The sequence below is a fragment of the Talpa europaea genome (genome assembly GCF_964194135.1).
Source record: "Talpa europaea genome assembly, chromosome: 5".
NCBI lineage: Eukaryota > Metazoa > Chordata > Mammalia > Eulipotyphla > Talpidae > Talpa > Talpa europaea.
Window position 1 is genome coordinate 15,668,240 of NC_140071.1, and position 15,490 is coordinate 15,683,729.

At 42.6% G+C, this 15,490-nt stretch overlaps 1 protein-coding gene across 3 annotated transcripts in view; it reads right to left on the reverse strand.

Moving 5' to 3' along the window:
- MTMR12 (myotubularin related protein 12) overlaps positions 1–15,490 on the reverse strand; it is a gene marked incomplete at both ends in the record, with an annotated part of 60,236 nt that overhangs the window by 15,760 nt on the left and 28,986 nt on the right. For all 3 annotated transcript variants that reach the window (XM_084233458.1, XM_084233460.1, XM_084233459.1), the window contains 5 exons: positions 5,415–5,490; positions 7,793–7,922; positions 12,215–12,308; positions 13,480–13,610; positions 14,768–14,840. In XM_084233458.1, the coding sequence (XP_084089584.1) occupies positions 5,415–5,490; positions 7,793–7,922; positions 12,215–12,308; positions 13,480–13,610; positions 14,768–14,840 (504 nt within the window). The remainder of the gene's footprint in view (positions 1–5,414; positions 5,491–7,792; positions 7,923–12,214; positions 12,309–13,479; positions 13,611–14,767; positions 14,841–15,490) is intronic.

Sequence of the window (15,490 nt, forward strand, 5' to 3'; positions counted from 1 at the left end):
TTGGGGTCTCAGGGGAAAGGTGGAATCAGTGTTGGGTATGCAGCGTTATCTCGTGTCAACAGGACATGTGTGGAGATATTCAGGAGGCACCTCCAACCAGGGTTTTGGGATTAGGTGAAGGAGGCAGGACTTAGCTTTGGACATGAGAGCTGATGGAGAAGAGAGAATAAATCCAGCAGGGAGCGAGGACTGAGGACCACAGAACTGCTTTAGGAACTGCCCCAAAGAACACTCCCTTCTCACGCCCAGGCTGTATACTTGACTTCTGTGAGATTCACGAGGAGGCAAAGTGCTAGCACACGGAGACAAATCCACAGGCCCCTTGCTGCCTCAGTCCCTTTCCCAACACTGCGCTAAACAATGTGCAGAAAGCACCAGTCTCGAGCCCTGAGCCAAAGGCATCAGTGTCTGGATGCCCGCGCACTCCTGCTCCTGAGCAGGCACGGCCCCAGTGCATAAAAGGGACACACTCAATCATAACCGGGAGACAGAGTCTAAGAAATTAAGTTCCTGAGTCCTTTTTGTCTCCTCTCCCAGGGCTGTTCAACTACAACTCATTCTCTATTTGGGACATAACTATAAGTGTCTCATCTGAGCTGAGGCCCTAAGCGGCAATCCCCTTACTAGTCTCCATTTGAGATAGTAAAACAGAAAACAAGCAGAATTCTTGGTTAGAGAGATATCTCACAGGAATTTAGCAAGAAGTACATCTTCCAGGTTGTAATGCACAACTTCTATCTGGATCCTTAGTCTGAAACACTGGACAACACATAAGAATCAAATTCATTAATCCTGTTTATTTTTTTTTTTTAATGGTGGGGAGGGAGAGTATTTGTTACTTGGTACATCTTTGGATGTCTCTTTAAATAGAGTCAAGGACAGATTTAGGGACCATGTACAACTAGAGGCCAGAAAGCATTGTAAGGAGGAAAGGAACTTTCGGAGGAAAGGGGACTGAGAAGGTAGTGTTCCTAAAGCCAACATGGGAACCTGAACACCAAGAAAGGGAGAGCAGAATCAACATTAAGAACTGCAGAGATGGCATGGAGGATGAAGCGTCGAAAGGGAGGGCCAGTCAGCAGAACAGGAAAAGATGTCATGATCCAAAAAGAAAGGCATCAAGAGGCAAGTCAAGAAAATTAGTACAGAATGCTTTAAATATGTTTGGCAGTACAGGAAGGGTGACCAAGACAGCAACTTGACCCTTAAGGGAGGGTTTCTTCAGGTTAAGGTTAGAGGGAGGCAAGGTTGTCTTCAAGAAGAGCAGAGTGCAAGGAAAGATACACATGGAAGAGGGAAGACTGACAGAAGTGGGTTCCAGAAAAATCTAGGGTAGATGAGATCAAGAACCCAGGCAGAGGTTTGGACTCTAGACAAAGGAAATAGGAGTGCAGAGAGAAACAATGGGAGGTGCAGAAGGAGGAAGCTAAGGAAGAAGGAAGCTCATGAGTTGGTCTAAGAGCCCACTGAAGTAGGGGAAAGGCAATCTCTCAGTAAGAGTTCAGAATGGAATCACAAACTTAAGGAAAAATATGTTTACAGCAGCCCCAGGGAAGAATGACACAGGAACCAAGAGAGTTAAACAACAGACTTCTGGAGAACAAGGGTTCCAGGAGGCAAGGTAAGATCAGCTTCCATGGACCCAGCGAGGTGCCCAGCACTGCCTGATGTAATAACCTCCAGGGTGTTGAGTGGCCCCACAGCAAAACAAAGATAATATTCAGGATCAGAAGACAACGGAGGATTCATGAGACCACCAGACTGGCAGCTTGGGAAGGAGAGAAATTACAAATGAGGCAGGTCTTCACTGAAAAGGGAGTGAAGGAAAGATGAGTGCAAGAAAAGTACAGACTAGGTGAAAAGTCAGAGTAAAAAAGCATGGACATACGGAAATGTCCTGGAACTAGCTAGTGATGTGATGGCTGCACAACAATGTGAATTTATTAAATGTCCCTAAAGGTAAATTTTTAAGTTATATGTATTCAGAGCTTTGTGTCCTGGGATAATTGTGCACATTCCAGCTGGATCCTATTTTTCTGCTGTCCAATCATGCAAACTCCACTAATGACTTCTGGGATGAATAAAGTAAGAACACCTTCCTACATTTCTGTCAAGAGTTACACGGCTGGCTCCTCACTCAGGTCTCACCAGGACATTGGCTTCTCAGCCATTGGCCTGGTTAGAACACAGAGTACTGACATTTCACACAATGTAGGACGACAGAGCTTCCTAGTCCCACATGCGTAGACAGACAATCGATCCACTGAGCATACTCTCTTTTTCTAGATTCATCTATGAAAGGCCAAAGAATGAAGACCCTCATTTTCTCCTAAAAAACAGTGACTCTCAAAATGTAGTTTACACTTTTGGGGAAAGAGGCAACATCGTTTCAGCTGGCCTGAGAATAAGAAATACTGAGATGTATTTTTTCACTTGCTTACTAGCTGGTTGAAAGTGCTGCTACCAAAAGGAACTGGCCTCACAGGCTCCACACGCAGAAAACCACTGTCTCACTTGAGAATGCTTTTAATAAGGACTAAACATAATTAATTCTATAAATCTTGACCAATACATATCTTTCTAACAGTCTGTGTGAGTGAGCAGGAAGTAAACACTGAAGTACAGTATTTGTCTCAAGGGAAACACTTGTGCACCTGAGTTGCGAGCAGGACTAGCTGCATTTTTTATGGATCTGAAAAAGTGACAGGTAAACTACAGATGTTTAGATTTTGGTAACTGGCAGGCATTCTTTCTTTAAATAATAATGTTGAGCCCATCACTTCAAGAAAACAACAGCAAATTGTTGCCAATGTTAAAAATTGAATTTTCAAGTAAAAATGAAAATTTTGGAAAATTATTTCTTTAGTGGACAGCTTCTCAATATTTAAAGATTTTACTGATGAGACGGGACAGAGTGATATTAATGAATGTGATTTTTACATTTTATAAGAAAACATGTCATATTTAGACAATCTACATAATCTAGTGAATCAACACTTTCTAGAAGACCAACGCATACAGTTAAAAAATCATGTGTGGGACCTCCCTGGTAGCGCAAGGGGTTAAGACGCAACCTATAGAGCTGTCCGCAGCCGCTGCAGCATGAGTTTGATCCCTGGCCAGGGAGCTACCCACATGGCACGGCAGACCTCTCCTGACTCACCCGCTGCTCCCCTCAGCAGTGTATTTCATCATCTGCCTGTTCTGTTCCCCACTATGTCTCTGGTGAATCCTCTCACCCGCCACACCTTTGGTCTGTACCCCAGCTCTTGTATGCATAAATAAATAAATCTTAAAAAAAATCATATGTGTTTTAAGATCCATTCAAACTACATGCTAGACCAGTGGATTTCAATTTAGCAGAGAACAAAACCACCATTTATCAATGTTTTGGTATGTTATCATAGATCAATATTCTCCATTATTTGAAAAGGCTACTAGATAGTGCTCCCTTCCCTGGGTCTTCTTCGACCAAACCTTCACATACCACAACAGAATGAACAGAAGCAGCAGATATAAGAATCCAGCTGTCTTCTATTTGCAAAAATACAAAACAATGCTATTCTATTTTTGTTTGAAAAATACAGCTCTTTTTCATAAAAATATTATTTACATGGGCCTCCTTAGTGGCGTTGGGGTTAAAGTCTCAGCGCTATCAAGCTATCGCCAGCCACTGCAGCATAAGTTCGATCCCCAGACGGCCAGGGAGCTGGCCCACATGGTGCAGCAGACCTCTCCTGTCTTGCCCGCTGCTCCCCTCAGCAGTGTATTTCAGTCAGCTGCCTGTTCTGCTCCCCACTCTGTCTCTGGTGAATCCTCTCAACCCCCTCATCTCTGGCCTGCATCCCAGTTCTTGTATGCATAAACAAATCTTAAAAATATTATTTACATTAATGAGTTTGTCACTAAAATGAACATAAAAGAATTTTTAGTTTGTTTATTTGGATAGCATTTTTATTTCTGAAAGAATAACTGACAAAAAATATGGTTATTTGGTTTGGACAGTTGTAATTTTTATTTATTTATTTTTTTTTAAAGATTTATTTATTTATACAAGATTGATCGATTGATTGATACAAGCACTGGGTACAGTCAGAAGCGTGGGAGGGTGAGAGAATTCACCAGAGCCAGAGCGGGGAGCATAGTAGGCAGAAGGACCGAAGTACACTGCTGAGGGGAGCAGCGGGCGGCAGGAGAGGTCTGCGCACCATGTGGGACCCTCCCCCAGTGGCCAGGGAGCAGCTGGGGATTGAACCGGCGCTGCAGAGGCCGCGGGCAGCTTTGCAACCCAGCGCTCAACCGCTGCGCCACCGGGGAGGCCCTGGACAGTTGTAATTTTTAATATGAGACATCAATAGATACAACCCACATAAATAAAATTCTTAGAGACCCTCAGTTTTTCAAGAGTGTAGAGTCCTGAGACCAGAATTGGAGAACCACTGTTCTAAACCAAAGATAGTAAACCAATGAGGCAACCGCTGCGGCCCAAAGATAGTTTTTTGATAGGAACCGCTGCAGCCCAAAGATAGTTTTTTAAACATTTTAATCAGCTGCAAACACTTAGGAATTGGAAAAACTCACATAAAAGTCCATATTGCTGGGCTTCTCCTGTGAAATAAGGACATCTAGAACAACCAGACCCTTCTTCCCAGTGGCACAAACAGCCTAGCACAGAAGAGCAAGCTGCCCAGTCGACCAGGCATAGGGTCTCCGGTTCACTGCAAGGGCCACAATCATCACCTGCCTGGCCTGCAAGGCCTTTTGGGCAGGTGACCCCTGCTTGAACACCTCACCTCCCACACAGGAATGAATCTTTTGTTGAACCAGTCCTGTGCGCAGCACAGCATTTATCTGTAATTCTCATTCCTTACTAAATTCGCTGCAGGCCTGGTAACTCCCAGGCACCAATTAGAAACCGAAGAAACTGCCACAGTCTTGCTTCTCTTTGATCAGTGACCTATCAAATATGGCTCCCATCCCAGGCTATTCTTCGAAAACTAAGTAAGCTCTCCATGTTGTCTTCAGGAGAAATCATGGCCACACCCATTCAAAGATTACTAGTGAGGCCAAAAAGAACCTTAAACCCACAACCCTTAGATTGGTCAACTCATCTGTACAATGGTTAGATGTCAAATGAGGCAGGCACCTAATAGCAGGCAAATTTGTAATCCTCTTAAAGCTGTTTTAAGATATCACTGATTAAAAACCCTAGTGCATCTGTGAAAACTTTAGAATGCTGTCCAGGGGAGCCTCATGTCTAAGAGACTTCTCTAGGGAGTCTCTAAGATATTTTTGGATCACTCTTGGACCGAGGACAAGTTCTTTAGTACCAAAGCCAAGGTCTGCGAGTTGAATAATTTGTCAGGATGGACTGCTGAGCGGCCATGGCTGTTGGGGTTTGCACACAAACTTACTGGTATGCCGTGACCCTGAAAGCGTGGAACGTCCTCTTCGGGAAGAGGGCTGGGGACAACAAAGTGGGCTGGCAACCTAGAAGACAAGAATGTCATCAGTTTCAGTGCTGAACTTAAAAGTCACTAAATATATAAGTTTGATTTCAAAGTGCACAGGAAGCTGAACAGAGTGACATGACAAGGACCTTACTTCCTTAAGAACCAGCATAGATGAATTTGTCTCTGGCCATATCAGTTGGGACTCTGAATTTCAAATCAGGTTTGCCTCTACCTCTGCTGAACCCTAGGCAAGTCACCCCACCTCTCTGTTTCCTCATTCACAAAATGATGGGAATGGAATATGTGACATCTGAAGTATATGAATTCCAAATCTGAGAATGATCTTTTATTATATAATAACAATATAAGCAACTATGCTTCTTTCAGTCAGGCTAACTTGAAAACCAGTAATTAAGATGACTGCTGCCCAGACATTTTATCAAAGGGCCTGTGCTCACTGCATGCCAGACTGTTCTAATTATTTACCATAAATTACTCATTTAGCTATCCCAATAATCCAGGTAGGCAGCCGCCCTAAGTGGTTTCGGTGAGAAACAAGCACAGCTTTTCCTGGGTCACCCCCATGGGACAGAAAAGCAGGCCCAGGGCATCCAAGGGAAGTGTTTGTACTGAGCACTCACTGCACCGAATTCTTTCTAAAGCTTCACTCTCTCCACTGACCACTAATAAAAAGTCCACATTCCCCTGCCCCAACTTTCCTAAGTATATTTTTGATGTGCTGATACCCATGCAAACACCAATGAATTTAACCAGGACGTGACAGCATTTTTTAGAAACAATTCTGGGCAGGGGGGTGAGCTTGCCAACTATGACCCCCCATGAGCTTGGGCTTCTAACCTTTTTCTGAGCATGAACTAAATTCCCCTTTTCCAGCTCTGTGACAGGAAAAGGGAGTGGGGAGAGCAGGCTGGGAACAGAGTATGTTACAACTCTTGCTCTGAAGGGTCCGTTTCACTGTTATCCCAGCTCACGCAGTGACAGGACTAACTTTGTAAGCTTGAGATTGGTCAAAATCAAACCTAATGTGTGGAAGAGGCAGTTCAGAACTATGAATATAAAATGCTCTACAAAACAAAAATTTTATGAAGCTGTTAGCAGGGTGCTGGGGAGCATGTTCTAAAGAGATAAGATTGAAGTTTCTAAAAGAGGACTATGCAGAGTCATCCTTTAAAAATGTAGGTCGGGGGCCTCCCCGGTGGCGCAGCGGTTGAGCGCTGGGTTGCGAAGCTGCCTGCGGCCTCTGCGGCGCCGGTTCGATCCCCGGCTGCTCCCCGGCCACCGGAGGAGGATCCCACATGGTGCGCAGACCTCTCCTGCCACCCGCTGCTCCCCTCAGCAGTGTACTTCAGTCCCTCTGCCTGCTCTGCTCCCCACTCTGGCTCTGGTGAATTCTCTCACCCTCCCGCGCTTCTGACTGTACCCAGCGCATGTATAAACAAAACAAACAAACAAATATAATAAATAAATAAAAACATGCCTCTATAAAAAAAAAAAAAAAAAAAAAAAAAAAAAAAAAAAAAAAAAAAAAAAAAAAAAAATGTAGGTCGGATCACATACACTGCTGATGGGAATATAAAATAGTGCAATTGCTGTGGAAAATAATCTGGTAGTTCCTCAAAAAGTCAAATGCAGAGTTACTATATGACCCAGTAATTCTACTCCTATGTATATACCCAAGAGAAATAAAAAAATCTAGAGATGAAACCTTGTACACAAATGTTCACAGCATTATTCTTAACAGCTGAAAAGTGAAAACACCCCAAAGGTACATCAATTGATGAACAGATAAATAAAATATGCTATGGATATATATACACACACATATATATATCTCCATACCATATATATAGATATATCCATACCATTCAGTATTATTCAGCAATAAAAAAGAATGAAATTCTGACACATGCTACACAACACGTACAAGCCTTGAGAGCATCATGCTAAGTGGAAGACATCAAGCATAAAGACCATGGATTATAGAATTCCATTTACATGAAACGCCTGGAACAGACAAATCTGTAGAGGTTGAAAGTAGACGGTCCAGATTGTCTAGGTTGCCAAGGGCTGGAAGTGTCGGGGGGACATGTGGAGTGACTGCTAATGGGTTTGGGCTTTCTTTGGCGAATGACAAGAATGTTCCAAAACTGTGATGTTATGACTGCACATACTATGAACATAAAATTAAAAACACTACATATTTCAATGGGTGACTTACAAGACATGTAAATTAAATCTCAAAGGTAAACTATATATTTCAAATGAGTGACTTATAAAACACATGAATTGTCAGAAACAGCACAGCACTGACAGCATACCTTTCACAAACTCTGTAGCCTTCATTGACACTGACAGCTTTATACTTCGTGTGGCCTCTGGTCCGCTCCAATTCCCAGCACCAGTCTTTAAGCGTGTCAAACATTACAGTATGGTTCTTGGGATCAGTGGCTAACAAAACACATTTAAGAAGACAATAAGACATTGTCATGAAGCACTGGCATTTTAATGATGTGAAAGAGGCTCCCCAATTTCCCCCAATAAGATCATTTTTATCCCAGCAGAATGAATTCACTGCTTACTCCTAAACGTCTTCCCTCTTTTTGTCATTCATCCAAAATTATGACTGAGACTCTTTTTATAATGGAGGAAAGAAGTTGTGCTTGTTCCATTCCTTGCAAAAGTAATTTATAGCTCTATGTTCAGTCATCGGACCATGTGATAATTTATATAACATCAAAAGATCCTGTGAAGCACTAGAAGACAGGCTTGGCATAAATGCCAAAATAAAATATTTTTAGCCCTACTAATGTATGCATAAGATGGCAAACTCATTTGAATAGCACACCAGATTCCTCAGTGTAAATCCTCCGTCAATTTGAGCATCACTGCCAACAGGAGGATTTTCCAGTGCAATACCTGGTTACCCAAGGCCATGAACATAACAGTGGATGAGGGTCAGGGCTCTGCCAAGGGCTGTTACACAGAGACAGGGACTGCTGCCTCCGGCCCTGCTCTGCTCACTCTGCCCGCGGGGAGGAAATGCCCAGGTACAGTACTCTTACAGCCCAGCAGACATGTCCTGGGTCCTCTCCATGCCACAACACCACCTGCTGTGTGTGACATGCGTCAAACTACACAAATCATAATTCAAGCCTCTGTACCTCTCAAAATACAAATCTTCCAGGAAAATCAAAGTGTTTGCTGCTCCTTTTAATAAAACCAGATCATCATACAAAGGATGATAACAAGGATAATGACAACAAGGATAATGGTAAAAACAGTGGTTAAGCACTTAGTGTGTGCCAGGCACTGTTTGAGTGTGTTTCATTTTATTTATTTATGACTCAATCCTTACAGCCCTGCATAGCAGGTAATATTATTTCCTGTTTTACAGATGTGGCACGGAAAGATTAAGTAATTTGCCCAAGTTCACAAAGCTAGGTAATGGCAGAACTGGAATTCAAACTCAGGTAGCTACATAAAGTAATAAATGCAAAAAATAATTCCCTATGGGTGTAACAACAACACTCCAATGTAAGCATAGTAGATTAAACCATTTTCTTAGCTACACAGAAAGGTCCTCATCTAAAAGACTATGTTATAAGCACTTAGGACTTTTCAGTCAAAGCACATTAGTGAATTATTAAGCCCAAAAATAATAAAGTATGTTCGAATTGCAAAGGAATCATTTCTACAAACCTACACTCAGTGAGAAGCTAATTTCTTTTCTTTTCTTTTTTTTTTATAGAGGCATGTTTTATTTATTTATTTATTTGTTTGTTTTGTTTATACATGCACTGGGTACAGTCAGAAGCGCAGGAGGGTGAGAGAATTCACCAGAGCCAGAGCGGGGAGCAGAGCAGGCAGAAGGACCGAGGTACACTGCTGAGGGGAGCAGCGGGCGGCAGGAGAGGTCTGCGCGCCATGTGGGACCCTCCTCCGGTGGCCGGGGAGCAGCCGGGGATCGAACCGGCGCCGCAGAGGCCGCGGGCAGCCTCACAACCCAACGCTCAACCGCTGCGCCACCAGGGAGGCCCCGAGAAGCTAATTTCTTAATTAACATCTATCAGTTATAACTTTCACTGAAAAAAAAAAAAGAGGGGCAGTTGAGCACCGCGCTGAGAAGCTGTCCGCAGTCTCTGTAGTGCCGGTTTGATCCCGACCGGCCAGCGAGGGTCCCACATGGTGCAGTAGACCCCTCCTGTCTCGCCCGCTGTTCCCCTCAGCAGTGTATTTCATCAGTCTGCCTGTTCTGTTCCCTACTCTGTCTCTGGTGAATCCTCTCACCCTCCCACGCATCTGGCCTGTACCACAGTTCTTGTATAAATAAATAAATCTTTTTTTAAAAAAAAAAAGAGGGGCGGTTGGAGGGAGAGAAAAAGGGTGGAGTTGAAACAGATGCTACATATCCTGGGCCTTCCAACACACAAAGCGCTACCACAAAGTAATGTAACTGCCAAGGTTGAGCAAGTAGAGGTTCTGGCACACAGACAGACGTGTTGTAAGCCAAGAATCTGTCCCACAGTGGGTTCAGACCAAGAATCAGGATGGTAGGAAGAGGCAGAATTCCTAAAAATAGACTATGATTTTTCAAATGTAAACCCAATAAATGTTTATTTAAATTACAGTAAGCAACAAAGAAGTCACATTTTAAATACTTCTTATTGCAACAAAGTGTTGTAAGCCAGCACCCAATGAACTGGCATGTGTACTTATGAAAAGATTTGTCAGCGACAAAGATGAATTTGCTGAACTAAGGAACACATTTTATGTTCAGCCCAACAGTAGTGCTAAGTATATTTTATGTTAATGTAATTCTCTCCATGTAATGTGTCCTGAATAATAAACAGTTAGCTCTCAGTGAACCCTCATTTAATGGCTATACCCTAATTGCAATGCATTGAACAATTTATAATCTTCAAAACATTCCAAGGGAGGCATTAACATTGCCTTTTTTTTTTTTTTTTTAAGTGAGAAAACAGAGGGCCCAAGAGGATAAATTCATCCCAAGAATCACACAGCTGGGTGAAAATTTGGATCCCAGTGGGACAGACCTGGAAATTCATACTTTTTCTACTAAAACCACCACATTTCCCAAAATGTGTGTTCTCTCTGAGACCCACATCCCTACACATGCCAATCCTTATGCCTACAGCACCCATCTGTGCCCAACAGACTCTCCCATGCTCTCCACTGGTCCAGGCACACACCTCACCTCCTGGGAGCCCTCCCTCCCCATGGTAGCTGGGCACCTTCCTCCTCCTCGGCCCCTCCACCAGACAACATGTCACTCAGCTGCTCTTAGAGGGAAGAGATTTCATCCTGTCCATCTCCATATCCCACAGTGCCTGACCCATAGCAAGTGTTCCATAAATGTCTACTAAATGAGAAATTAGTAACAAAGTAACCCTGATTCCACAAAATCTGATATATGCACTTAACAAACATGCCACATCCCCACTAAAAAGCACATGGCACTCAGGTCCTGCAAACATCAACTGCATTTTAAGAGTAACAGGCAGAGCAAGTGAACAGACCAAGGGAAAGATTAGAAAAGGAGGAAGACAGACATCTTAGGGCCTCCCTCGTGGCACAAGGGGTTAAGTCTCAGCACTAGGAAGCTACTGGCAGCCACGGAAACACCAGTTCGATCCCCGGCCAGGGAGCTGACCCACATGGCACAGCAGACCTCTCCTGTCTCTCCTGCTGTTCCCCTCAACAGCGTATTTCAATAGATCTGCCTGTTCTGCTTCCCACTCTGTCTCTGGTGAATCCTCCCACCCCCACACCTCTGGCCTACATCCCAGCTCTTGTATGTATAAATAAGTAAAGATAATAAATCTTAAAAAAAAAAAAAAGACAGACCTCTTCCATGGAAACACTGGAAGATCTAGGCACTAATAGCTAATTCAAATGACTAACGTTTCTTACCTAAAAGATCACAGATGCGACCCTGATTCCACAAAATCTGATATATGCACTTAAGAGCTAATACATACATCTAATTCAATATTCAATTTTCTGGGGAAAAACACTGAGTTTCCTTGGCCCCTGAAAGCAGGAAGCTCTTTCAGTGACTGGGCTTCGCCCATATGACCTGTGTACTCCTCATCTTTCCACACATAACTGGAGACTCATTTCTACTCCAGTAGTTGGAAACGACCTACGTTTCTTACCTAAAAGATCACTTACCTAAAAGATTCCAGCAAACACATGGAAAATACTTGGAATCTTAAGTTTGCTAACCAAAGTAGCTTTCTGTTGTACTCTTTTACGTAAAACTGTTCTACCGCTCCCAAAATATTTGCTATAAAGCTTTTTCTGGTTGCTTAAAAACTTTCTAGAATGCAAGACATTCTCTAGAGCCTGATGAAATGAAGTCAAATATATTAAAGTGGGAAACAACCCAGTGACAAACAGGGTTATTTTAAACTTGTCTCAACTTTGTCTCTCTCTAGTCTCACATTTCCACTTATAATGTACTTGTTTTATCTTTCACAAGAGAACAATCAAATAAACTCTCACAAAAAGCAAACATACCTAAAAGATAAGTTAAAGCAATGAAGATCACAGGGAAAGAAATTCTTTTTTTTTTTTTTTTTTTTTTTAAGAAAGCTGCAGGGATGACCCAAGAAAAAGGTGACCAGTGGCTGGAGGGGAAGAAAGAAAACATAAAGCACTTTCTGACACTTGTTTCAGGTAGGAACCGAAAGGGTCCCACACACGAAGTATAACCTTACCTGTATTATTTTGTGCAGCGGTTGCATAAGAAAACAGAAATAATCGTTTAAGCAGTTTAGACGACTGGGTATGATGAATTATGCCACTCACAATCTGGAAAAGAATTATAACATGGACATCATCATCAATCAAGCTGGCAGGCTCCCAGGGCCAGCACACTAACACTTGTTGAGATCTGTATCTATGACATTATCTCTTATAACAGTGATAAATAAACTGAATGCTAACCATTTTGTGAGGTTTTCTAAGAAAGCTGAATTTCTAAGGGAATTTTTCAAACATAGTCTAGTTTCTAAAAAACGGTGCTAAAACACACAGAAGTGCCATATTCAGACAATAACTAAGATGCTTAGTTATCTGATCCCATTTGTTGCAGACTTTGGGGTTTGTAGAAGATTAGGAAACCAAACCATTGTACTTTTTGTTTGAAGTTCCAAACAAAAGCATGTTTGGATAGATGATGAAAATCATCACTCAGAATGAAATTTCTGGCTTCTCAGGGAATTTTCCAGACCTATACCACTCTGCTCTTGCTTAGATACTGGAGTTATATTTATTATTTCAGCTGAACTACTTACACTACCTGAAAGAAAATCAAGGCATTCCTTGTAAGTCTGGATAATTATCTGGCCAAAGACAACAGAGGAACTGGCCTCTTACTAGATTTCCCCTGGTATTTTTGACAAGATGGCAACTTTGACCTTCATGATCTTAATAATAATATTAATCTTAATAAGAGAAATCTAGGAAGTTACATCCAGTCATGCATGTCAATTTTCTGGGGAAAAACACTGAGTTTCCTTGGCCTCTGAAAGCAGGGGGCTCTTTCAGTGACGAGGCTTGGCCCACGTGACCTGTGTACTCCTCATCTTTCCACACATAACTGCTACCCCCAAAATGGAGACTCATTTCCACTCCAGTAGTTGGAAGGCATTAATAGTGCCTTTTAGAAAAGCTGTCAAAGGTGAGGGAAGAGGATTGCTTCTAGCTGTTCCACATTTCCCTTTCCGAGCTGCCTCCTCCTACCCTTGAGAGGCTCTAGGAGCAAAAACATTATGAATTATAGGATTACAGTAACAAGCACCAAAATAAGACATGTTCATGCTTTACCAAGTTATATCTTAACTCTAATAGAACCATGTGGGATTATAACTAACTTTACAGAGTGAAAGATTCCACTCAACTTTGTGCAATATAAGCAAAAACTAGAGTTAGTGGGGAAAACCTAATGGGAATTAAAACCTAAAAACATGCAACTAGTTACCCTTTTGACTTCTTCTTCTTTTGTGAACCTCAGACAAAAGTGGAATACACGGAGGTCTTTGCAATGGATGATCAATTTCTCAGGGTATTTCTTCAGTTGTCCAGAGAGTGCTTTTTTTTTCTCATCAAACACTATACATCAAGGATAAAATCAGGAAGGGAAAATACAAGGCAACAAATAAACAAAAGTTAATTCTAAAGAAACAAGGTAGATGATTACCTCCTAAAAACACCTCTTAAAAGTGAGAGGAATGTACTACATTCTAAGTAACTGTCAGCAGGGGCCCAGTTCCACTGGGTAAAGGCCCTAACTTTCTAAGAACTTTTAAGGTTCTCTATTACGCTGGAGAAAGCACAAGACTAAGACAGACTGGCCACTATCAGAACTGACTCTGCTGACTTGCAGAAAACCCAGCTCCAAAAACTAAGATTATAAAAGATGGAGATTAAGGGATTAAGACGCAACCTATGAAGCTGTCCGCAACCTCTGCAGCATGAGTTCGATCCCCAGCTGGCCAGGGAGCAACCCACAGATCTCTCCTGACTCACCCGCTGCTCCCCTCAGCAGTGTACTTCAGTCAATCTGCCTGTTCTGTTCCCCACTCTGTCTCTGATGAGTCCTCCTACCTCCCCCCCCCCATACCTCTGGCCTGTACCCCAGCTCTTGCATGCATGCATAAATAATCTTTAAAAAAAAAATAAAAGATGGAGATTATACTTCAAAAGACTATAAAATTACTGGAGGCATGTCTTTAGGATAGTAACCCCTGGATTTATGGCTCAGATGCCTCCTGACAACTCCCCTTCCATGTGCCAAAATTTGAACCCAAGCAGCACCCACTGGTTTTAGGCATGTAAGTGGCTGTTGAATGGTTTCTGAAAATGCCCTGATGACAAAAAACAGAGAGGTTGAGAGAGGCCCAGCAAAAGAGGTTTGTTTAGTCAGCAGAACAGACATCAAGCACAGTCCAAGGCTTCATCAGATTAGCCTCTAAGGGAAAACCTGCACAACTAACATTGATAGCAAAAAGCGTAGTCAAAAATCTAATATATGATGACATCGTGGAGTAATAGAAAAAACAGATTCCAAGTTCAAGTCCGAGTTCCACCAGCTAAGTAACCCCCAAAACAAGTCACTTTGCACCTCAATTCTCTCATCAGTAAAAGTGACTTAAACAGGACAAATAGGTGAAGAAATTGTAGTAAACTATAAAAGATCACAAAAATAATATCACTATCGCTACACTTTCAAAGGGTGGCAACTCTCCCAAGGGAAAACAGATACTTACCTCCATAAATCTGGTCAACACAATGGAGTGTAATGTCATTCTCTCCTATAACCTTATTCTTAAATTGGGTTTCCTAAAAGATTCAAAAGGAAGCAACCGTGAGTCCTTTCTCTGCGTGTTAGGCATTTGCAGGCAGGGCAAATCACCATTCTCCATTCACACAGTAAGAGATACATCCCTCGGAACGGGACAATGAAGTGACTAAGTGCTTGTGAAAAAGGCTGGTGAGCACTCTGTTTTTTTTCAAATCCAGCATGGCGTGCCATTCCTCAGCCCTGCCAGGCAAACCCACGAGGCCACGCACAGTCCCTCTGAGAGATAAGGGGCAAGTGGCAAACAGGTTAATGGTGCTCCACACAGATGCAAATAGGTGAGTGACACAGCAACATGAAACCGGCTTTAGAAATCCCAGGTGATTCAAGTTTTTGTCAATGCTGCCTTTGTGTGGGACTAGGAAGCAAGCAGCACAGACCACACTCTGAGTGCTCAGAGCTGCTGGGTAAGATGTGAGGGTGGGTTTTCCTGAACATGCAGTACTCTCGAGCGGAGCGGTGAAGGCAGTTCTCTCCTTACACCACTGCTCATTCTTCACAGGTAGGGATGAGTCTGACAGGAACAGGACTACTTGGTGCGCAGCAAACAAACATAAAGTAAAATTCCAATCCAAGTGCTGCATTCAGCATCAGCTTCGTACCTGAACTCTGCTCCTGGACTTAAGGAAGA